Genomic DNA, 25,267 nt, shown 5'->3' with positions numbered 1-25,267 from the left:
AATAATGTTCGGTAGATTTGTCTCTTAGTTCTGAATTTTATAAATACCATAACTTTTGAAAAAATGTCCTCACTTGTCTTAAACTCAAACTGGTCCCCACAAAGGCAGAACAACAGCAGCACAAACACACTGTCTGCCTCCAGCTGAGTTTGGAGGGGAGTGGCACGGAGAGAGAGAGAGAGAGAGAGAGAGAGAGAGAGAGAGAGAGAGAGAGAGAGAAAGAAAGAAAGAAAGAGAAAAAAAGTTTTTTGGCTCAGTAGGTTGGGTAGGGACAGGGAGGTGTGGTCTCCTGCCTCCAAAAGCTGTCCTCCCCTGCCTGTCGGTTGCACTCTGCTCCAGAGGGACCGGGGCGGACAGGTGGTCACAGAGAGACCGGCTGCCTGCTGCACCTCTCCTCCACCCAGTCACTTTGGCTGCCGTTGCATTGCCAGAATGAGCATGTACGGGTCTCAGAAGGCCCTGAACATGAGCCGCAGGGTCGGGTCCAAAGGCGACTTGACCGGCGCGGGGAACTACAATTACGCGCGGAGCGAGGTCGTGCACGGGGACGGCAACGGATACGAGCCCTACATGGACGGATACAACACCTACACCTTTTCAAAGTCCTCCTTAGGCGGAATGCAAGGCGGCATGGGAGGCGGCATGATGACCTGCACGGGAGGCGGAATGTCAGGCGGAATGATGAGCAGTAAGGGAGGCGGCATGATGAGCGGGATGTCAGGCGGAATGGCGAGCGGCATGATGAGCGGCGGAATGTCTGGCGGAATGGGGAGCGGCATGGTGAGCGGAATGTCATGCGGCATGGGAATAAGGTATGCATTCATTTTCTGCTCAATTGAACAACTATTTAACCTGCTCGCTGCCACCTGTTGCCTGTCTCTGTGAACGGGGGGGGCATATGTTGCCCTCTCTGCAGGGAGGGAGAGGATGCATGTCAGTCTAGAAAGCTGTTTGCTATGAAATATTAATCAAGACAACCTGTTTAGTCCCAGTGTTCATTTCACCTCTGCACACCCTTAGAGTTAGGCATGATAGCCCTGAAGCAATTGCAGCTCAAACAGCCAGTTTACCACAAAAATGCATAGTAACCTTTGCAGGGTAATCTGACATAACCTGTTTTGTTGACCTTAAGAACAAGGTTTTATTACTTTATGAAGTAAAGTTGCATCCTCTTTATAAGAAAGTTTACAAAGAATAGAGCTATTGTGCATTCAGTTTGTTTGTTGAGGGAGTTCCCTGAGCTTTTATTACATTAAGGTGAGACCCAGTGATAATAAAACAATGCTGCGCTGTAATGAATGTCTCAGTGTCTGAATGATGACTCTGTTTCTGCAGATTTTTTAAATTGTAACTCAGCTTTTTCTCTGCACAGCAGCCTCCCTCCCCGGAGAGATGAGTTTGATTTATAGTTAACACTGAACCGATAAGTTCCCGCTGCTGCAACAGCTTAGCACTCACTTGTTCCTGAAACATTTATGTCAGTTTCATTCCTTCCACACTGTCACCCACAGAGGAAATATGTCACTGTGGCAATTTAGGAAAGGCCAGAGAGCGTCTGGCCGACACGATCACAACATGTTTGACACAAAGACTCTGCTGCTGTTGCGAGAGGAAACAGGTCGCTTAGTTTCTGGGTCCATTTCATATCTTAGAGTTTCTATTATTAGCAGGTATTTGTGTTGCACTTGTGATTAAAGTGAGTGAAAACAGAGCTGTGAAGTGGAGTTTTTTTTAAAGGAAAATCCACAGAATTACTCAGTAGTCACTGGAATTAGACCGATATATCAGTTGATATCGGCTTATAGCAGATATGTCATTATCCTCTGACGCTTAGATAATACATTTGGTGCAAAGGCATCCAGCAGCTTTTTGTGTTGTGATTGTGTGCAGTATTTTGGGGAAAGTATTGCAGATATGACGTTATCAGCACACAGGTCAGCTGATAAGCAACAACAAAGGAGCAGTGCAGAAAAAAAGAAAGAAAGATACATTTGACTTTCATTATAAACTGTCGCCATTTTACAGTTCGCCCACAGAGGCCATTTTTCAAAAGAATTTGTGCATGTCACATTTATGTACATAAATATATCGGCTGATATATTGTTATAATCTTTTATCAATACTCTAGTCATCATTTTATCATTTCTTGAGGTGCATCAAGTTTGCTATCTGTATTTTCACAAGATTTAAATGTTTACTTCTGCATAACTACAACAGATCTGCAACAATCAGTCAATTAATCAATTAGTTGTCAACTATTAAATTAATCGGCAACTATTGTGATAATCGATTAATCGTTTTGAGTCATTTTTTAAGAATAAATGTCCAAATTCTCTGATTTTAGCTTCTCAAATGTGAATATTTTCTGCTTTCTTTGATCCTCTATGACAGTAAACTAAATATGTTTTGGTTAAACAAGACATTGGGATTAGGGAAACATTAAAACTTAATTAAAACTTTTTGGGCATTTTATGGACAAAACATCAAATCGATTAGTTGATAAAAAAATTAAAAGATAGACAGATTGACATGTCCAGTTACAGAAAACATCCCAAGAAAGTTTCATCTAAATATAAACTTCTTTAAAGAAAATTATTTGACAGAAAGTGGCCCCCCAAAATCTTTCCTCGAAGATTTGTAACCCTCGATGTTTTACTTGTGTCGTCTCAATCAGTGGTTCCCACAACATAAATCTCAGGTGTCATGAGATGATTGACGTGATTGGAAAGAAGAAAAAGATCATAGGTCTGATGCACAAAATTATATTATCTTAATAATATTCAAAAGGAAACTGAGCTCAATCAATCATGTGCAAGCTGTCATGGCTTAATTTAAAGGGCTCACAAAGTAAAGCAGTAATGAACCAGTGGTCTAAACTGCGTTATTGTGCTGAATTTGCCTTTAAAACAAATAAAGCAGCTGAAGATTATTGAACTATTACTACTAGGTACTACTATTGAATATGAACTGAAGGTGATGAGTTTACTCTGCTGCCCCCTGCAGTGGCTCCAACCTCAATGCCATCCACCAGAAGGCCATGATCCTGCAGAGCCAGTGCCAGGAGTACCTGCAGAAAGCCGAATACGCCCTCCAGTCTGTGAGTCATGACTTTTTTTGTTTTTATTTAACGCTACCTGTTGGCTCTTTTCCTTCAGTAGTGCAAATAAAAGCCTGTCTGGGTCGGAGCTCCTTCTGTAGCTTTTTATTTCAGAAGAAAAAAAAAAAAGCTTTGTGTTGCAGTTTTACTTCTGCTGGCAAAAAGATGAAAGAATGACAGAAAATGTTGTAAATTGAGTAACTAGATGAGTAAGTCTGTAATATGTGCGTGACAGGATATATAACAGGAACCAGGGTGATATTGAAAGCACTTTGTTTATCTCTTTGTTGGATCTGTTTTGGGTTTTTTTGGAGCCAAATCCCCTCAAGCGATATTTCAACTGTGAATGAATGGGCTGATAGTTTTACTTTCTCAGCTTCGTGTTGAGCAACTTGTCGTAAATTATTTGTTTCTCTGCGAAGTTTTAGCGCTGTGCCAGCCCCCCAGAGAAAGGTCTGGCTGAACCCATTATCATTCTGGTATTCTGGCTTGTTTCTGTAGAGGAGGAGAGAATACCCCTCTGAATGGACCTCCTAAATATCAATCACTGGGTCTGTCCTGAATGCCAGGAAGACCAAATTTATGGTTCTTGGATTTAGGAAAAAGGGTCTTAAGCTGAAAGTTTTTTCTGAGGGGCAACGCATTGAAGAAGTTTCAGTTAATAAAGTTTGAGGTGTTTATCCAGATAACTGTTTATCATGGACTCCACACACCACTTATCCAAAAAGACCACTAGCTCAGCGTGGATGATCCAGCAGATAGCTTCTCATTTGCCTATAGAGGTACTGAAACAGTTAACCCAAGCCTTAATTGGCAGTCAGGTCAGCTATTGCTCTGCCATTTGGGGCAATGCGACACAGGAAGGCTCCAGAGAGCACAGAATAAGGCAGCTAGAACTGTCTTGAGGTGTGCGTATGATACGAACTACATAAGACTCTAGGGGGGTTGACTGTGAATGATACCATTGACAAACGCCTCCTGTGTTTATGTTATAATGTACAGTATAAGAAGAAACCGAGAGCTATATATAACCGACTTCATTTAGTTCATTTAACAAAACATTTTTTGAAACTGATTACATCGATGTAATGTTTATTTGTACTGCGAAAACAAAAAACCTAGTAAAAATTACCTAATCTGGAATGTTTCTGTAACTTACTAAACTAAGTTATTGCCACCTAAAAATACTAATAAAAGCTGCTTAACATATGAAATTGAGTTTGTGTTACCTACAATTAATCCATTTCAACTATTTTCTAAAAGTTAAAATAACTCGCATTACAGTGTTTTAAAAAAGTCACATATATTGTGGAGGGTTTTTGATTTTTGAATCTTTTCCACAGATAAACTATATGTATACTTTGTGCACAGTGTTTTTGTTACACCTCTCTGAATGTTTTGTTTATGCCATGCAGGGCAGTGCCCCGGGCGAGGCAGAGCGCTACATGGCGATGGCTAAAGAGACTATCGAGCAGCTGAAGAGCTGCGCGATGGACCTGAGACAAATGGGACAGCCCAATGACAACGTAGTCAGGACGTGAGAAAGACTTCTCTTTTTCTGTCCTTCTTCCTCTTCTGATTTCCCCTTCTTAAAATATCCTGTCTGTGACCGGGATGGTTTATGTACACACACAAGCCTAGCCATTGTCTTTTCTCTCTTCCCTAATCTGTAGTTTGGAGATTTGTAAAGACCAGCTGAAGGGGGTCCACATGGCCATCACAGGCACTATGCAGAGGAGGAGGAGCACCAGAGGGAGCTCCGGAGGCTGGGAGGAGCCTGGAAGGAGCTATGAAGATGCTATGGGCTGGATTGCGCAGCAAAAGGTGCACACACATACACACAACTGCGTGCCTTCAACCGCAGATTCCTCTCTCTCAAGGTCTTAAATCACAGTTGAAAGTACAAGAGCACACACCCACACATCGAGAGACTCAACGTTACATAATGTAACAGTGAAGTTGATGTAAACAGATTTAAAGGAGGATTTAGTGGCATCTAGTGGTGAAGTTGCAGATTGCAACTAACTGAACACCACCTCCAGAATATCTCTCAACAATCTTTTAGATTTTCTGATATTTTTAATCAATAAAATTGGTCTAATTTTCTCTTTTTTGGGGCAGCTGTGGCTCATGTGGTAGTAATCTAGTAATCGTGTCCTTAGATACTGAATTGCTCCCAATGGCAGCTCTGCAGTTGAAAAGACCCATTTTTATAGTCTCTTTTCAAGCTTTTTCAAGGTCATTCTGATTCAGAAGCTAGATTTTGTGTTGCTTTAAGAAAGAGGAGTCGAGAGTGCCTGCGAACCGACTGACATATCTCATTAAACCAGAATGCTCTGCACACAATCTTTACACAGTTCAGACTTGAAAGCATTCCTCAGCTATGTGTTGTCAGAGACACTGGTTTAAAGTGGTGATACTCAGCAACTATGTCTGACATTAAGAACAATTACTTTTAAGAGGATTGAAATGAAAAAAAAACACACACACACACACACACACACACACACACACACACACACACGCACACATGTTCCTGGGAGGTACTGCAGGGAATGAAAAGAAGGTTTTGTTTTGTCTTTAATTCTCAGGCCAGTTTCCTTCTGGTAGATTCCAGAGACGCTTTCAGTAAGAGGGCCATAAATCTAACTTGTTTCTCTGCCACCACCTGCTGGTGATGTGAAATGCATATGAAGAAACACTGATCTCTGAACTGAAAATGTGTGTTTCAGAGGAGAGTTGTGATTCAGTTGTTTTTCTGTTCTGTCTGAAAACAGCTGCACTGATACTAGCGCCAGTGTGCTGATCATTAAAATACGTGTTTCTGTGTGTGTGTCTGGTGTTTCAGCGTCTGATTGAAACGGCTTCCTGGGGAGACGATGCTGCAACCATCCAGCAGCAGCTCATCAGCCACCAGAAGTTTCACAGCTCCATCCAGAGGAGCCACGAGGTGGACCGAGCCAGAGACGACCTGGTGGGTTCTCAGCACTCTGTCGGACGCCGTGGGCTAGCATGCATAGTGTCATTATTGCTGTGATGAAAAGAATAAGCAGAAGCACCAATAATCTGTTCCTTGTTTGCATGTGTCGCAATTTGATTTAAATACCTGCTCTATTAGACAAACTTAAACAACACATAAAGTACAGTCCCCAAGCATGCACAAACCTCTACATTTATTTATAATGCTGGAGAACATGTTAACAGCTTGTAAATGTGGATCTGGATCCATAAACCACTTGGATACATGAAGACAGACATGGGATGGACTGCATTAGACAGGAAGTGCAGCAGTTTAAAAAATATGAATGTAAACAAAAACCCCTCGTCACTTTCTCATAACTTTCCTCCAGATTTCTTTGAACTCTCTCAACAGCAGCGTTTCTCCAAAGGGGCATAAAATAAACTTAACATCAACTAACATGAATAAAACATTACCTCCTTGCCGGAGGTTTGACTGTTTGGCACATGCTGTCAGATCCAGACTGGAGGGTCCGCCAAAATTTAATTTTAAGTGCTATTAGGTTAAAATATGTAATTTGTTAATTGAGGGCTTTTGAAAATTTCTTTCAGATAATTTTTGGGGATTTTATTGCCTTTATTTGATAGATCCTTAGTACATGGGATGTTCCAGATGAACTACCAGGCGCCCTGAAAATAAGGGTTTTCGTTTCTGAGTACTGAAAGTCTATACTCAAATACAGTTGCTCCCAAAAAAAATGATACCTATTTAATACATTAAATTATTAATAAGTTCAGTTTTAAAAAAAGGAACATGAAAAGTTTAATGTGCGTTACCTGTAGTAGTAGTTACTACACACCCCCAATAAAATATTAAATGTATATGTCAGATATTTTAAAATGGTATGTAAATTAAAGGAAGGTTATTCACAAATACAGGGTTTTTATGTAGTTTTCTTGAGAGTCTCTCACCAGTTTGATTCTCTTCCCTTAGTTAAAGAAGGGAGACAAAGGAAATCTTTATCATCTGGAGCAAGAATGGGACAGTTTGCAGGTAAAAGAAAGACAAATACTGCATTAGCTCATCATTACTGGAGTTAAATTGTTGCTTGTTTAAACTCGCTTCCTTCTCCCGTGGCAGCAAATGTCGTTCGGTCGGACCCAGCAGCTGCAGGACCTCCAGCAGATCATTCAAGAAATGTCCCAGGAGATCATGTGGGTCAACGGCAAAGAGGAGGAGGAGCTGATGTTCGACTGGGGAGACAAGAACATCGACCAGTACATCCCACGGAAGCAGGAGAGCTACTCGGTTAGTAAAAGGTTCACTGAGGTCCAGGAGATAATTGGGTTCATTTTGACACCTCAGAAATCCATGTCTAATTTCACTTTTTTAAGAACTTCATTGTAGTCGATTAACATTCTTGGCAATCCTGTGAGTCTAAATTACACTAATGCCTTCCTATGAAGTTAATCTGCGTCTCATAAGGGAGCAATCATCTGTGATAGATTAGATTTTGGCAGCTGCAGTCAGTCATCCACTTAGAGCGAATCCACAGCGACTGTTCCTCCAGCTGCATACTTGTGTTTTTGTGTCCCCTGTGATTACTGAACCTCTTTTTACATAACAGAAACTGATGAGTGCCCTCGAGGACAAAGAGAAGGACCTGAATAAACTGAAAGCCAAAGTGGATACCCTCCTGAAGAACAACCATCCGGCTTCAGACAAGATCGAGGTGAGCATCCTGTCGTCATGTTTATCTGTGTAGAAATCTCAGACTGACACTCGGTGTTTATGTGCATTTATAAGTTTGCAAGTGGGAGCCTTAGCTCATATTTTTCTTTCTTCTCTGTGTTGGTGCATTTTTTTTTTCAGGCTTACAAGGACACTCTGCAGACTCAGTGGAGTTGGCTCCTTCAAATTACCAAATGCATTGATGTTCATCTGAAGGAGAATGCAGCTTACAACCAGGTACAAAACATAAAACTTAAAGCTGCTCTAATAAATATTTTTACATTAACAATTTAGGAATTGACAATGTGTAATGTAGAGGGCGTCAGTCATAGTAACAAACCATAAGAGAACATGAGAGAACATTACCTTTTCGAATGTTCTGGCATAACGCAGCCACAATGTGTAGAATTTAAAGAAAAGTTAAATTTGTTGCGCCCCTGGTGGTTGTATTTAAAAAGGCACTTTGGCAAACAATGCGCAAATCAGCTTTCACCTTGACTCCTCGCATTAAAATTCAAACCAGAGGGGCGTTAATTGATGCAAAAGTGATTAATAAGTAAGTCACCATCATGTGCTGAACTGAAACAGACACATACCGATCTCATCTCTTGTGATCAATTAATTTACCATATGGTGTTCTCCCTCAATAAATATCAAATCTTTGCTCCTGTGATCTGTTTTTTCCCCCTGAATGTTAATATTGTATTTCATGAAAATGCATTCATGTTTTCTGATACTCCATATGTCGAGTGAAGCGAGCCCCCTTCACTAAATAACACTAAAGCCCCTATTGTCTGCCTAATTATCTGTTTAATATATCTCAGACTGACATAGCATTGTGTGTTCATCAATAGTTCTTCAAGGAGGCCAATGAGACGTACAGCAACCTGCAGAAGGAGCATGAGACGGTCCGTAAGAACTTCACCTGTGACAAGAACACTTCACTGGAGGACCTGCTGGAGCTGCTCAGGGGACTGGAGGTATAGCTGGGCTTCATTAAAGGGCCTGACAGTGTCATAGGACTGAGTTTAAACGTGGATACCTTCCATTGACAGTAAAAAATTTGTGGATAAAGCTTCTGGGTCTGTGAAGTGAGTCCAACGTAGAAGTAGCTTAAAGCTGCATTCTTTCTAATAGCCAGCAGGGGGCAGCCCCATTGGTAGCCAAAAGTACTTTCCTGTCAAAAATGACCCGATTTCTGAGTTGATTTATGAGCTAAAATCAAAATTAAACACTTAATGGTCTCAATCTGTAGTTTCAGTCTTCTTTCATACTGCATGATGTTCATTTAGTAAATGATGGTCCCATTTAGAGTAAAACAGACCATAAAGCAGGGTATGCTTTAGGGCGGGGCTACCTTGTGATTGACAGCTCATTCTCAGTGAGTCCCTCCAGCTCAACGAACCAAACTCAGATCAAACTGTCAGATTCGGCGGTGCTAATCAAATATGAATCCAGATTCTGTTCCTGCGTTGTCTATTTCTATCATAAAATCATTGCAGAAACATATTTAATGTACTGTTTGTCTGTAATACGAGAACGTGTGCGACCAGGCCCACAGACGGGTTGAAACTGAGAGCAGCAAACCTGAAGGGCTGCCCTCTCTAAACTGATTAATCAGCATATCTGTAGCTGTCTTGGGCAATAAATATTTTTTAATTCCTCATATAATGTCAGACTGGCTGAATCTGTTCCTTTATAAGTTGGTCTTTTTATCGCCGTAAGCTGTTTTGTCCTGTTTTGCTTCTTCCTTCAAGCCCTTTTTTTTGTTGGTGTGTGTTTAAATGGATTTTTCCTTTTATCACATCAGAACTGCTGCAGTTTGTAGTTATTATTATCGATCTGCGTTATTATTATTGATCTTGGGTTGTTTTTTATTATCCCCAGAGGGAGAAGGAGAAGATTATGGAAAACAAGAGGCAGGTTAGCCATCTGGTCAACCGGTCCAAGAGCATTGTGAGACTGAAACCCAGAAACCCTGAGGAGAAGAGCGGCAGCACCGTCATCGTCAAAGCCCTGTGTGACTTCAAACAAGACCACGTCAGTTTTCTAATCATCAGTTCACAGTTTCACACATGCACATGTTTAAACCAGACTCTCACATGTTCACACAGTTGGTAATTAAATAGGATCAAGCTTCCAATGTGTTAAATCTTCACATTTATTCAGCTGGAGCCAGATTTGATTCTGTTTGTGTATTTATTTATTTATAAAATTCCTTTTCCTTGGGCTCCGCAGAAGGTGATCTGTAAGGATAATGAGGCGATCCTGAAAGACAACAGTCAGCGCAGTAAGTGGGACATTACAGGCCCGGGAGGACTCGATATGTCGGTACCCTCTGTGTGCCTCATCGTGCCGCCTCCCAACCCACTCAGCGTCAGTCTCGCCAACAAGTAAGGCGCAAAACGATGTTTGTTTCGAGTCCTGACACATGGGGATGATTTTACGACAAGGATCCTTGCCGTTGGTTTAAACTCCATCTCCCTGTTGTCCAAAGGAACGAGCAGTACTACGAGGCCATCCTGTCAATCTGGAATCAGCTGTACATCAACGTTAAGAGTCTCATTGCCTGGCAGTACTGCCTCCTGGATATCAGACACATCAACTCCCTCACCATCTCCATGGTAAGTAATGAATGAACTCTCTGAAGTCGGGCTCTGTTTGTTTATATTGATTTAATAAATTCCAAACTCCAAACTAAAAACATCCCTTTCACACCATCGTCGCTCCACTCTGCACAATCAAAAACTATCCAACAGAATGGACATTACCCGAATATTATTATTAGTGTTTTAAATGCATTTACTTACCTTTCACTTCCAGTTTTGGTTTCTGATGTTGTTCACTGAAACATCGTTTGTGTGTGTGTGTGTGTGTGTGTGTGTGTGTGTGTGTGTGCGCGCGCACAGCTGGCCAAGATGCGTCCTGAGGAATATCGTCAAATTATGAAGAACCTGGAGACTCACTTCCAGGAGTTCAAAGTGAGCTGCCACGGCTCCCAGATGTTTGTTGACGAGGACAAGAGGGCCATGGAGAACCAGTTCAATGGAGCCCAGGCCCACTATGACCGGCTGGTGGTGCAGCTGCCTACTTACAGTCAGTATTACAGAAACACATATTATAAAGAAACTGAGTAAAAAAAACTATTTTACTTAAAACTTATATTTTATGAATTTTACTATTATAACACAAAGATTGTCAAAGCTATGTCAGTAAAGGATTACGTGTTAGAGATTGCAGCTGTAGGACCAGAGAATAAGAAATTACTTTTTAACCATTATCTTGCGTCTTCTCACAGTTGTACAGGAACAACGAGAGGTAGAACAAGCAGCCGAGCAGCAACGCCAACATCAGCTGATTATAATACAGCAACAGCAACAACAAGCTGCCGCCGAAGAGGAGGCCAGGAGGCTCGAAGAAGAAAGACGGAGAGCGGAGCTGAAAAAACAGGCAGAGAGGAAAGCGGAAGTGAAGAAAGACCAAACGATTAAGAAGGATGTAGTAAAAGGGACCAAGAGCGAGGCAGGGAAGAAGAAGGTGGTGGTGTCTTCTTCTTCTACCTGCTCGTCCTCGTCCTCCCGCAGCTTATCTGAGCTGCACGCGCTCAGACTGAGGCTGGAGGCTGCTGAGGGCATGCTCAGTCAGCACGTTCACATCTGCCTCGGAGAGGACGGGGTGCACGACTGTGGCCTCAAGATTACTCATTTGGAGGTAGACACAAAAACTCAAAAATACAAGAAAAACAGACAAACAGACAAGCATGTAGTATTAAAAACAAATCTCATCCCAAATATTCGTTGCAATAGCTGTATATGTGTCCTTGTAGGCGGTGCAGCGTGACGTTGACTCGATTCGTGAGGAGTACTTGCGTCTGAGGGAGAGTATTTTGAAGGAGCTGGAGGGCATGAATGATCCAGATAAAGCCCAGTTCCTCCGCAGTGAGATTGGAATCATCAACCAAAGACTGGGCAGCCTGGAGAGCAGCTCATCAGCTTACCTGCAGCGGTAAGCCCTGTTCTTTATATATATATATATATATATATATATATATATATATCCATAAAATATAGTCAGTTTACTCAATAATAGAAAAAGGGGTCCCTTAAGGTAAAAGGTTGGGAATCAGTGTATGAAAGCACCCTCGCTTTTCTCACATATTACTAAACCAACAAATGTAGGAAGGAAGCTCTGACATATTGATCTCACACATCATCTGCAAAATATATATGTATTCTTTCTCATTTTTCCACCTTGCCACCATCATTTCTCTCTCTATCAGGCTGCAGGCTCTCAGGAACATGCTGGAGAGTGTGGCACAAGCTGAAGACATAGTGAAAGTTCATGAGGCGAGACTGACAGAGAAAGAGACCACCTCCCTCTCACCTAGTGAAGTGGAGGATTATATGTTGACCCTGAAGGTATTTTATGAAATATATTAAATGTTTCATACATTTCTTTTTTTGTTAGAATATTGGATTTTCTGTTTACATGCATCGCACAAGTAATAAAGAATCACTTTAGGATGTGATACTGCAGTTTTTCCAGCCTTTTCTTCTGCACCACTCAGCCTCATACCTGGCAAGCTGCAGCTCGGACAGAATACCAGTGCACATTAGGACATGGATCAGTGGTCAACCATCAGTTTGAGTTAGAAAGCTGGCGTGAGAAAGCTAGAGAATCCCACTGTGTTGCTTTTGGTGTATGCCTGCTGCCAACTCAGGGAGGTTAACGTGTGTCCTGTGTGTTGTTGATGTGTAGAATATTAAAGCAGAGCTGGATCAGAAGAAGGATATTCTGGCTTCTATGGAGGCAGAGTTGGCCAAGGCGAGCCACTGGAACGGTCAGGTGGACGGGCCCTTCCAAAGGTGTGACTTGATGCTGTCCAAATACACTGACCAGGTGAGCCTGCTGTCAGACCGCTGGAGACGACTCTATGGACAGATTGACACCAGGTATGTTTCTCTCTCTCATATCTTTTTTACATTAAGGACCAATGTTCGACCTCCAATGTGAAACCAATCACAGCCATGGGACAGTTTATCACTTGTCCCACGTCAAACCGATTTACTGTGAGAGTCTCATTACATTTATGGATCTGAGGCCCATTTCCCAAAAGCAATTTTCGAGCACTACTGACTCTTTGCTCTTGTCTCATGCAGGGGCTGTTTATGTGAAACATGTCAAAATGAACATGAGAGGAAATTATCTCATGTTGCAAACTGCAGCTTGCATGTTGCAAAACAAACCCTTTATCCTGACGTCATTACACAACAGTTTATCAAGCAAAAATGCAATTTTAAGGTGGCACCTTTGGCTCTGGAACATGTGGAATTCTTTCTTTTACTTGTTCAGAATCCAGGATTTGCAGTTGTATCAGCCACAGCTGCAGCACTACAAGAAAACCAGCGTCTCCCTTATTGATTGGATCGATGCCACGCGGAAAAAACAAGATGCCCTGCAGGCCACCAAGATAGACAACATCCAGGCACTGCAAGACCATATTAACAACCAGAAGGTCTCCTGCTCAGCACCTCGTTGTTATCAGTTAATTTGCTTACAGTGTTAAGGGTTTGTGTCTGTGTCTGTTAAGTCATCAGACATCTCACATCTTTATACTTTTGTGTTTCAAGGCCCTGAATTCAGAAATCAAATTGAGGAGGGAGACAGTAGAGAGTGTGCTGAAGGACAATGAGGCCTGTGTGAATTCTATCAAGGTAAGGAGGCCTTCATATACAGACACCCTTCAAACTCATCAACAGAACTCATTTTATTTTATGAATGTCATGACAATGTTTGTTTTACAGGACTATGAAACGGACCTTGCCTCTTACACCTCGGGTTTAGAGACTTTGCTCAACATCCCCATCAAGAGGACAATGCTGAGGTCGCCAACAATGGATCTTAATCAGGAGGTAATGAAACCATATTAAACACTGGCATCTGAAAAAACATTTTGTTCTTGTGTATTCACGTTAAAGGAGGGGTTTGGTTCATGAAATTTCTTTGAATCAGTGAAGTCAAGTGACGTTATATCTAAATTAATCCTTGAATTTATCTTTGTCTCAGGCTACACAACTGCAAACCCATTACATGGAGTTGCTTACCTGGTCTGGTGACTACTACAAATTCCTGGGAGAACTGCTCAAGAATATGGAGGAGCTCAAGGTACTGATTTTTATATTGTGTAGCTCTATGAATATTTTTGCTTGCTTGTTCTAGCAATTTGTCACATTTACATGATAATAATGTCAGTAATGTTCAATCATTGCAGTTCAGCTCAAAATCATTTATCCATTTAGATGGTTTTAGTGGTTTTAGTGTGAGGAGATATCGGCTGCCTACTCTCCAATATAATGTAACCAGATGGCACTGTAACAATGATGCTCAGCGTGCCAAAAAAACACATTTGAAAGACTCAACAGCAATGTCTCTTTCCAGAAATTATGACTCAATTACTCAAGATAATCCACAGACCTTGTTGTGAGCAGTTTTATGTAGATCAATAGATCAACAATGGATAGATAAATAGCTGTACAGGAAAAGGAAAAATATGTGTTTTTGATTTGGGGGTGAACTGTCACAGCTTTTAGTGTGGAAATTCAACCTTTTTAAAAACTTATTTTATTAATATTAAAGCTGCTTAACATTTTTATATTACAACGGAAAACAGAGAATTTTTACCCTCTTAAAAGTTCTTAAAATTACTTCTGCATTCACCTTTTCTTTGTCTTACTTTCAGATTCGTAACACCAGGATTGACGTGTTGGAGGAAGACCTTCGCCTGCTGAGGGAGAACATCCAAGACAGCAATGATAAGAACAAATCTCTTGAAGACGCTGTTGCCCGCTACCGACTGGAGTTGTCCCAGTCGCAGGATCAGTTGCTTTCAATGGAGGAGGTGAAGCAAAGCGCTGCCCTGCAGTGCAGTACCACCAGGGAGAGCCTGGACACCACTCAGAGCCAGCTCGCAGACCTCAACGATCAGGTGACACGTCTCAACTACTTGCTTGAGGAAGAAAAGAGGAAGAGGAGGCTGGCAGAGGAGCGCTACACTCAGCAGCAGGAAGAGTACGATTCGGTGCTGAGGAAGAGGCAGAAGGAGCTGGAGACGGTCAGCTGGTCCAAGATGGAGGTGGAGAAGAGTGTGGCAAGTAGGGATCATGAGATTGAACAGCTGCGGCGGCAGCTGGCTGAGGAGGCAGGAAGGGTCAAGGAGCTACAGAAGGAGATGTCAAAGGTAAGAAGCCAATGCAGTACGGAAATCAATAACTTAAAGCTCACCTACGAATCCCAGATCCATGTCAGCCGCACAGACATCCAGAGGCTGGCATCCCAAAGGGAGGAGGATACAGCTGAGCTCCAGCGGCAGTATGACAGAATGGTGGCAGAAAGGAGGAATCTGGAGGAGGACGTCCTGAGGCTCAGGATGTCTATCAACGACGCAGAGGAACAAAGAAATAGGGCAGAGGAAGAAGCTCACAGTCAGCGTGCTGTCATCACAGAGGAAGGACGCAGGAGGAGAGAACTGGAAAGTCAGATGGAGGCGCTGATGAGGCAGAGAGATGAGGAAAGAAGCCAGTATGCAGAGGAGCTGGCTGAAGTCATGAAGAGCCTACAGGAGAAGAGTGAGGAGCTGGCCTACATCACACACAGTCTGGAGGAGGAGACTCGCAGGAGGAAAACTATAGAGGAGGGTCAAGGTGTGCTTGAACAGACTTTGTCCCAGATGCAGGTGAAGCTAACCAGTTCATCAGTGGTTGCGACCCAGCTGGGGGAGTGCCAGGACGCGCTTGAGAAGATGCGTTTGGAGCTGGAGAGGGAGAAGAGGGAGAGAAGCAGATTAGAACAGAACATGAGCAGGTTACAGGGGCGCATGAAGGACCTTCAGGAGGTGAGAGATGGGCTGGAGAGCCAAGTGGAGAATCTGAGGAGGTCTAACCAAGAGGAGGTGACCAGAAGAAGACAGCTAGAAACAGAGCTGGAAAATACCACAATAGCAATGAAAGACTACACCAGCACCATTATGGCACTACGCCAGAGCCAAGACCAAGCCAGCATGTCAGAAAAGAGGAATAAAGAAGAGTGTCTTAGGTTGCAGGAAGAGCTGGATAGAAGCTTGAGACAAAACAACACCTCTGCAGAGCGCATGACACAGCTGAGTGCAGAGCTGAAAGCCCTGCAACAACAGCTCCTCCAGGAGCAGGCCAGAGTCAAAGAGGCAAACCTCAGGAATGAGAGTCTTTACAGAACTTCAGAGGAGAGAAGTAAGGCACTGAATGAGAACACTGCTGAGCTTCAAAAGCTGAAAGAGATGGTAGAAACCCAGACCAAGGAGAGGTTGAAGCTGGAGGAAGAACTAAGGGCAGTACGACATGATAAAGAGGAACTCTTGAGATCCAAACAGGAATGTAATGATGAGCTCTCCTCCCAGATTACTGCCCTGGAACTGCAGCTGCAGGACAGTGAGCGCAGCAGTATAGATTACCGCAACCTGGTCTCAGAGCTCTCCTCGGAGAGGGAGAAACTCAAGATGGAGACTGAGAAAATACAAAGCCAGGCCACCGAGGTACATGGAAGTTTGGCACTTAGTCGTGGACTGCTCTCATCTTTCCAAATCAGAGTCCTAATTTGGATCAATCAAGTAGCAATAACTGTCTTTAGGCAAACGTTGGCTTGCATGCTGGAACCCCTCTAGACCCTCTATAGATTACCCACTCGGTAACTCTGATTTGAACACATACATTTGTATGTGTTTGAATCAACTTGCATGTCAGACACTTGCATGCAAACATACTCTGTGCCTCTCTGCCTGCTGATCCCCACTGTGTCCCTGCCCCCACTGTGCAATGTGCAGTCTGCATGCTTTATCGCCTTTACTTCTTTTGGGCAGAATGATCAACACCATCAGTGACATCATTACCACTGGTCCAGTTTGATTATTGTTTGTTGTATTATTGTAGCATCTTAATTGTCTTTAAGACACATTTTGTAAACTTGTAAAAACAGCACTGATATACGCTTAAAATATTAATATTAATATTATTACTAGTCAATCAAGATTGGTGCACATCTATCTCTTGGCATTATTTAATTGTGCTGTTTTGCAAATTTACAGAATGTATTCCAATCTGAACAAAGTAATAGATAAAATAGTTGGTCTGCTTATTTTTGTAGTTGCAGTTGCTAGAAACAATGTAGTGTCAAAATAGTTTGTCTGCAAGATTTGGAATGTTTTTTTATTTTAATTTTCTTTAGAAAATGACTACTGTTATGTCATTACCTTATTATTATTATTATCATTTACTTCCCAGTCTTGTAAGACACTGTCTTGTTTTCTGATGGGAAATCTAAAAGAAAATTAGAATCCGTTGCTAACTTACCAAAGCAAATGATATTTTGGAGGATAGCACACAGACTTGCTCTTTATGTGTTTTGACGACTAATATAATAAGGAACATCTTTTGTTTATTCAATTGTTGCACATTTAACACTGTGCCATCTTGTGGTAGTCGATTTTGCCACATTGTGAATTAAAACAGATTAAAGATAGGAGCTACACAGAGAGCAGAAACATTAAATTTGCAACGTCATTTCCTTTAATTAAACTGAGAGTCAAAATTGTGGACCTTCTTTTAGTATTAGTAAAAATTAATGTGTGCTGTACTCCTTGATACCACCTTGATAGTTCAATAGCAACAGTTCAAACCTACTGAGTTTGATATGCAGTTAATTATGGTAGTAGCATGATAATTTGTGATTTCAGTTTTATTCTGATCTAAATCTGTTCTATCTCAGTGTCATCGGTTGTTTGATTGTATACAATGATGTAAAATGCAGAAATGTATGGTTCTTGATATACAGTAGATTTATCAATGTATTTTTGAGTTGACTAACCTTTTGTCTCTCTGCTTTCTCTGCTTTTTTCCTTTCCTACAGACAACAGCCACAATGCAATCCATTAAGTCTCAGTACAATGAGATTGTGATGGAGAGAGATGCTCTGTTGATGAAACTGAAGTTGTCCGAAAGTGACAGAGATCGCCTTCAAAAGCTAGAGGAGGAACTCAGTCACATTAAACTGTCCCTAGAGACAGAGCTTCGCAGTAAGCAACGCATACAAGAGGAGAACGAGAGGATGAAGAGGGATTTAGGTTACTGGAAGGACCAGTATGAAAGTAAGCAGGGCCTAATCAGGCAATGTGACACAGACAAGGAACGTCTGGAAAGGGAAAAGAGCTCTTTGAAAACTGAGATAGAGAGGCTGATGAGGGAACTCAGGGAGCTTGAGGAGTCATATAAAAGTAAGCTGTCGGCCATCCAGAAAGAACTACGAGAAGTAACCATTGTCAGACAAACCATGGAAACTGAGCTGAAGAGAGCTAAAGAACCCCCACCCTTGGATGGCTCCACTGTGATTTTTGATGGAGTCCGCAAGTCAGTCACAGCAAACCAGTTGCTTGACTGTGGTGTTTTAGATAAACCAACATTTAGCCAGCTTGTGAAGGGGCATAAGACTGTGCCTGATGTGTCTGTTGACAAAAAAATCAGTCTAAAAGGGACAGGCCCAATAGCTGGGGTGGTAATTGAAGGTCCAAAAGGTCCAGGGTCTATAACTGGAGTCCTTTGCAAAATGACTCTCACTGAAGCCAAGAGAGAGAATCTCCTGCCACCAGATAGCGTAGGACTGCTATTGGATGCTCAGGCTGCCACAGGCCACATAATTGACCCCAAGACGAATAAGAAGTTGACAGTTGAAGAGGCATTAAATCAAGGTGTGATTGATGAAGAGGACAGAGAGAGGTTGCTAGCAGCAGAGGCTGCAGCTGTGGGATATAGTGGTCCTGGCACTAGCAAACCCCTTTCAGTATTTGAGGCCATGAAGAGAGGACTGATTGACAAGAACACAGCACTGCGTCTGCTACAAGCCCAGGAGTCTGTGGGGGGCATCCTAGATCCCATACTCAGTGTGTTCCTTCCCAAAGACACAGCCATTGAGCGCAACTTAATTGATGATGACATATATCGTGCTCTGAATCAGAGGCCTGAGCTCTACCTGGACCCAGAAAGTGAAGATGGTGTAACCTATATGTCAATGAAGAGAAGATGTAAGGTAGAGCTACACACAGGCCTTCTCCTTCTTCCTATCCCTGAGAAGGTAGACCCCTCAAAACTTGTCTTTGATGGTGTTCGGAAACCTGTCACAGCCAAGCAGCTGGTTGACTGTGGTGTGCTGGACAAGCCATCATTTAAAGATCTAGAAAAGGGGAAGAAAACTGTCCCAGAGGTCTCTGTAGACAAAAACGTTAATCTGAAGGGGACTGGGCCTATTGCTGGGGTTATAGCTGGGAGTCAAGGCAAAATGTCTTTGTCAGAAGCCAAGAAAAAGATGCTGCTGCCCGAAGATAGTGCTGATTTACTACTGGAAGCACAGGCTGCCACAGGTCACATCATTGACCCCAGAACTAATCAGAAGCTGACAGTAGAGGAGGCTTGCACCAGAGGGGTGGTGGATATTAGGGATCGAGATAAATTATTGGCAGCAGAGGCTGCTGCTGTGGGATACAAGGATCCTAGAGCAGCCAAACCTCTCTCAGTGTTCGAAGCCATGAAGAAGGGAATAATCGACAGGAAGACTGGGCTACGCCTGCTGCAGGCTCAGGAGTCTGTGGGAGGCATTCTAGATCCTAATCTTAGTGTGTTCCTCCCTAAAGATACAGCTATCAAGCGCAACCTTTTGGATGAAAACCTCCGTCAAGCTTTGAACCAGAGTCCTGAGTGTTACCTTGACCCAGAAACTGAGCAAGATGCCACTTATGGGGCATTGAAGAAAAGATGCAAGACAGAACCTCACACAGGTCTGCTGCTTTTGCCAATCACTGAAAAGCTAGACCCTTCCACACTGATCTTTGATGGTGTCCGTAAGCCAGTAACAGCACAGCAGTTGCTTGATTGTGGGGTCCTGGACAAACCAACATTCAACCAACTAATGAAGGGGGAGAAAACGGTCCCAGAGGTGTCTATGGATAAAAAGGTATTTTTAAAGGGGACAGGATCAATCGCTGGTATTGGAGTTGGACCTTTAGGGAAAATTTCTTTGTCAGAAGCCAAGAAACAGATGCTGCTGCCTGCAGATAGTGCAGATTTGCTACTAGATGCCCAGGCTGCCACAGGCCACATCATTGACCCGACAAGCAATCAAAAGTTGACAGTAGAGGAAGCATGTGTCAGAGGAGTGGTGGATATTAGGGATCGAGACAGACTCTTAGCAGCAGAAGCTGCTGCTGTGGGCTTCCGGGATCCTAGCACAGCTGAGCCTATTGCAGTGTTTGAGGCAATGAAGAAGGGACTACTTGACAGGAAGACTGGGCTACGGCTGTTGCAGGCCCAGGAGTCTGCAGGAGGCATTCTGGATCCCAACCTCAGCGTGTTCCTTCCTAAAGACACAGCTATAAAGCGCAACCTTTTGGATGAGGACCTCTGTCGTGCTCTAAACCAGAGGCCCCAGTGTTACCTTGACCCAGACACTGAGCGTGATACCAGCTATGGGGCTTTAAAGAAAAAATGCAAAACAGAGTCTTACACAGGCCTGATACTTTTGCCAATCACTGAGAGAAAAGACCCTTCCACACTGCTCTTTGATGGTGTCCGTAAGCCAGTGACAGCACAGCAGTTGCTCGATTGTGGGGTCCTTGACAAGCCAACATTTAACCAGCTAGTGAAAGGAGAGAAAACTGTTCCAACGGTGTCTGGGGAAAAGCTGGTCTATCTAAAGGGGACTGGACCCATTGCTGGGGTTGTACCTGGACGTCAAGGAAAAATGTCTTTGTCAGAAGCCAAGAAACAAAAGCTCCTGTCCGAAGATAGTGCAGCTTTGCTATTGGAAGCCCAGGCTGCCACAGGCCACATCATTGACCCTAAAACCAATCAGAAGCTGACAGTAGAGGAGGCATGTGCCAGAGGGCTGGTGGATATTCAGGATCGAGACAGATTATTGGCAGCAGAAGCTGCTGCTGTGGGATACAAAGATCCTCATGCAGCCAAGCCTCTTTCAGTGTTTGAGGCCATGAAGAAGGGAATAATTGACAGGAAGACTGCAGTACACCTACTGCAGGCCCAGGAGTCTGTGGGAGGCATTCTAGATCCTAATCTTAGTGTGTTCCTCCCCAAAGATACAGCTATCAAGCGCAACCTTTTGGATGAAAACCTCCTTCATGCTCTGAAGCGGAGTGCTTCTTACCTTGACCCAGAAACTGAGCATGATGTCAGCTATTGGGCTTTGAAGGAAAGATGTAAGACAGAGCCTCACACAGGCTTACAACTCCTGCCAGTCTCTGAGAAGGTTGACCCCTCCAAACTACTCTTTGATGGTGTCCGTAAGACAGTCACAGCACAACAGTTGCTTGATTGTGGGGTCCTGGACAAACCAACATTTAACCAACTAGTGAAGGGGGAGAGAACTGTCTCAGAGGTGTCTGTGGATAAGAAGGTCTTTCTGAAGGGAACAGGGTCAATTGCTGGTGTTGCAGCTGGACCTTTGGGAAAAATGTCCTTTACAGATGCAAAGAAACAGAAAATTATGTCTTCTGACAGTGCTGACATGCTACTGTATGGTCAGGCAGCCACAGGCCACATCATTGACCCCAGAACTAATCAGAAACTCACAGTAAAAGAAGCATGTGCTAGAGGAGTAATAGATAAGGAGGATGAATCAAAGTTGTTTGCAGCGGAAGCTGCTGCTATAGGTTACAGAGACCCAAATTCTGCCAATCTCCTGTCAGCTGGCCAGGCCATGAAGAAGGGATTAATTGACAGGGTAACAGCTCTACGTATACTTCAGGCTCAACAGTCTGTAGGGGGTATTTTGGACCCTACCCTGAGTGTATTCCTACCCAAAGACATCGCTATGGATAGGAATCTCATAGATAGGGACCTATACCAGGCCCTGAATCAGTATCCTGAGTGCTATCTGGACCCAGACACCCAACAAGCAACTACATATGTATCTCTGAAGAAAATATGCAAAGCAGATCCAAGCACAGGTCTTTTGTTTCTTCCTGAACCTAAAAAGCCAATAACTGTCCAGGGGCTCAGGGGCCAGGTATCAGTTATGGATCTGGTGGATGCAAACCTGCTGAAATGTTCTGATATGGACCAACTAAAGCAGGGCAGATTGACGAGCCGGGACATTGAAGACCGTCTGCGCCCATACCTGAGAGGTTCTACCTGTATAGCAGGAGTTTATGATGAGGCCAATGAAAAGATGATAACCATCTATCAGGCCATGAAAGAAGGATTGTTGCGCCCTGGGACCACTCTGGAATTGCTTGAGGCCCAGGCTGCCTCAGGCTTTATAGTTGATCCGGTTAACAACACCTACCTGACTGTTAGTGATGCCTACAATAAAAGACTGTTTGGGCCAGAGTTTAAGGACAACCTGCTATCAGCAGAGAGGGCTGTGACTGGTTACAAACTTCCTGGGACAGACAAGACTATCTCACTCTTTCAGGCCATAGAAAGAAGTCTTGTGGAAAAGGGTCATGGCATCCGTCTGCTAGAGGCCCAGATTGCCAGTGGTGGTATCATTGATCCTGAACACAGCCATCGTATTGATGTGAATGTAGCCTACAAGAGAGGTTACTTTGATGAGAAAATGAACAAGATCCTGACTGATCAGAGCGTTGACTCTAAGGGTTTCTTTGACCCTAACACAGAGGAAAACCTAACCTATCTGGAGCTCAAGAAACGCTGTATCACAGATAAGAAGACTGGACTCATCCTTTTGCCTATCATGGACAAGAAAAAGCTAGAGTCGACTCAGAAGAACACTCTGAGAAAGAGGAGAGTGGTAATTGTGGACCCAGAAACTAATAAAGAGATGACAGTACGTGAAGCGTATGACAAAGGGTATATTGACTATGACACCTTCCAGGAGCTGTCTGAACAGGAGTGTGAGTGGGAAGAGATCACTATCACTGCTCCAGATGGTTCCACACGGTTTGTTATCATTGACAAAAAGACTGGAAGACAGTATGACATTACCGAGCTACTTGAAAAGGGAGTAATTAATCAATCAGAACTAGATCAGTACAGATCCCGTACCATTACCCTTACTCAGTTTGCAGATATCATCACTGACAAGACCAAACATGGATCATCATCATTTTCAACTGCAAGACCATCAGCAGCCTCAGGTACATCCTCAGTGAAATCATCATCATCAGCTTCAAGATCATCAGCAGCCACAGGTACATCTTCAATGACATCATCATCAACTTTAAGAACATCAGAAGTCTCAGTTCCACCATCCGTGACATCATCATCATCATCATCATCATCACTCCTGTCAAGACCCTTATCACCTACACTCACCAAGATGACCACAACAAGAACTACCACTGTCACAAGTGGCGCAGTAAGCAGTTTATCTCGAGACTCACCTGACAGCTTTAGGAATATATGCAGTGTGTCTATCAGTTTGGCCGCCCCTGTCGAAACTGTGTGTGAACAGGAACCTGTGGGTGCCATCTTTGACACAGAGGCTCTAGAGAAGATATCCATCACAGAGGCTAAAAATCGTGGTCTGGTGGATTCCATCACTGCCCAGAGACTACTGGAGGCCCAGGCCTGCACTGGAGGAATCATCAATCCCACAAATGGCCAGAGGTTTGGCATCAAAGAGGCCTCTCGCCTGGGTATAATAAACGAAGACATGGTCGCTTTGCTAAAGCCTGCTCAGAAAGCCTACATTGGCTTTGAGGATGTAAAAACCAGGAAGAAGATGTCTGCTGCTGAGGCTTTGAAGGAGATGTGGTTGCCATATGAGGCAGGGATGAGGTTCATGGAGTTCCAATATATAACAGGGGGGCTTTATGACCCAGAAAAGGGCTGTAGAAGATCCATAGAGGATGCTTTGAAAATGGGCTGGCTGGATGGGAGAGCAGCCCAGAAGCTCCAAGACACTCATCACATAAAGATACTGACCTGCCCCAAGAGCAAACTTAAGATATCTTACAAGGAGGCTCTGGACAACTGCATGGTGGAGGAAAAAACTGGGGTGAAAATGCTCCAGGCATCATCTGTGTCCTCCAGAGGAATCAGCAGTCCTTACAATGTCTCCTCTGCCCCGGGATCCAGTACTGGATCCAGGAGTGGCTCACGACGAAGCTCCCGCAGAAGCAGCGTGGACTTGGGCTCCCCCTCCTCCTTCTCATCAGCTAATCGCCACTTTCAGACTAGCTACACCTCCTACACATCCACCAAATAAATCAAGAAAAAAGGTCCTGCACATTTATGCTTTTCTTGCAAATGAATCAGATTTTGTTAGGACTATTTTGATTGTTCAGACAAAACGAAATTGAGAATAAGTAAAGAAAATGTGTGTTGTATATGAGGATACAAAATATCTTTTGCATAGTTTTAGATTTTAGCTTTGGTGTTGCTATCCTTTTGAAAATGATGTTGTCCAAATGATCATGAAAATTAACACTACCAAGATATCTTTGTGGAAATGGGGCGAAAGTATTAATGGCAGCCATCTTAAGGTATTTGGATTAAAAATAAAAAGTGTGTAATTGTTGGTGCTTCTAAAATAGGTCTAAAATGATTGCCATATTCTTGCATACACATATTTCTAATGTATTTTTCAAAATCGTCATGGAATGTAATTTCATTTTACGCTCTGCATTGGTAACATAATGGTATTATGTTAACATTTATTTGACATCTAAAATGCCTGTTTTGTTAGGGGATGGATGCAAGGTTGGGTGATATATATTTGCTTTTTGCTATTTTTTTTCTTACTGAATCAGTTGTTAATCATTGGTTTCTTGCTGTTTAGTGCTTGTTTTGTAACAGTTTCTTAATATCTCAAAATAAAAGCAAAAGTCTTTTGCTCATATGGTTTCACGACTGTTCTTATTCATAGCAATTTCTAATTGTACTAATAAAACTTTTAATTATAGAAAAGGATACTGTTATGAAAATATAATTTCAGTTTGGTTACAAATAATCAAATTTAAAGACAAGTCATCATCATAAAATTAAAAAGCTAAATATGCATTAGTATCATATTTCAGTCAGGACCACTTTCGTCAAAATATCTTATATTCCAAGCAGAATTTACATTTGGCGGTATGGCTCTGTTCTGGGACCTCCTTGTCCTTCCACGTGCCTATGTGGAAAACCTTAAGGCAGGGAGAGCACACCTCCCTGCCCTTCCATGTGCCTACATGGAAAAGTTTAAGACAAGGAGAGCGGCAGCAGAGACCCCCCAGGGTACAGAACAGAGCAAGCATCAATGGCAATCAGAAAATGACATTGATTAATTAGAAACAACATAAAAAGGAGGAGCTGGGGTGGAGGTGGGTGCAAAAGGCTTGTAGAGGGAGCAGCAGAGATAGGCAGGCAGGCTAAAGCAGCTTAAATAAGGCGCCATGCATGATGTTTGCCAATTGGATGCTTGAGGAAATCAGGTGAGCTGTC

The 25,267-nt window shown here is 42.9% G+C and overlaps 1 protein-coding gene across 2 annotated transcripts; it reads left to right on the top strand.

The window, feature by feature from the left end:
• Nucleotides 1-287: 287 nt before the first annotated feature.
• On the top strand, nucleotides 288-24,681 carry LOC127349687 (desmoplakin). 2 transcript variants are annotated; one of them, XM_051375494.1, is made up of 24 exons: nucleotides 288-812; nucleotides 3,004-3,097; nucleotides 4,513-4,634; nucleotides 4,771-4,921; nucleotides 5,946-6,071; nucleotides 7,050-7,109; nucleotides 7,197-7,364; nucleotides 7,684-7,788; nucleotides 7,929-8,024; nucleotides 8,642-8,767; nucleotides 9,675-9,827; nucleotides 10,026-10,180; nucleotides 10,285-10,411; nucleotides 10,697-10,883; nucleotides 11,086-11,498; nucleotides 11,614-11,792; nucleotides 12,067-12,205; nucleotides 12,546-12,739; nucleotides 13,140-13,302; nucleotides 13,418-13,501; nucleotides 13,592-13,699; nucleotides 13,854-13,952; nucleotides 14,527-16,353; nucleotides 17,724-24,681. In XM_051375494.1, exons 1-24 carry the CDS (start codon nucleotides 433-435, stop codon nucleotides 24,048-24,050), a joined length of 11,583 nt encoding a protein of 3,860 aa, XP_051231454.1. In that variant the 5' UTR covers nucleotides 288-432; the 3' UTR covers nucleotides 24,051-24,681. The 2 variants fall into 2 exon arrangements, with proteins under 2 accessions (XP_051231454.1, XP_051231455.1); XM_051375495.1 differs by having other exon boundaries at nucleotides 292-812; nucleotides 14,527-15,024.
• The last annotated feature ends 586 nt before the right edge of the window (nucleotides 24,682-25,267 follow it).

The sequence above is a fragment of the Dicentrarchus labrax genome, unplaced genomic scaffold (genome assembly GCF_905237075.1).
Source record: "Dicentrarchus labrax unplaced genomic scaffold, dlabrax2021, whole genome shotgun sequence".
In the NCBI taxonomy this organism is placed as follows: Eukaryota; Metazoa; Chordata; class Actinopteri; family Moronidae; genus Dicentrarchus; species Dicentrarchus labrax.
Note: the sequence above shows the minus strand (reverse complement) of the source record. Positions and strands in the feature narration are given on the sequence as shown.

What these genes read in the sequence shown, in the direction of transcription:
- LOC127349687 (XM_051375494.1), top strand. Translation starts at nt 433, where the DNA reads ATGAGCATGTACGGGTCTCAGAAGGCCCTGAACATGAGCCGCAGGGTC. An exon ending in GTGACTTCAAACAAGACCAC is followed by an intron (nt 9,828 to 10,025) that starts GTCAGTTTTCTA and finishes TGGGCTCCGCAG; the next exon opens with AAGGTGATCTGTAAGGATAA. An exon ending in TACAAAGCCAGGCCACCGAG is followed by an intron (nt 16,354 to 17,723) that starts GTACATGGAAGT and finishes CCTTTCCTACAG; the next exon opens with ACAACAGCCACAATGCAATC.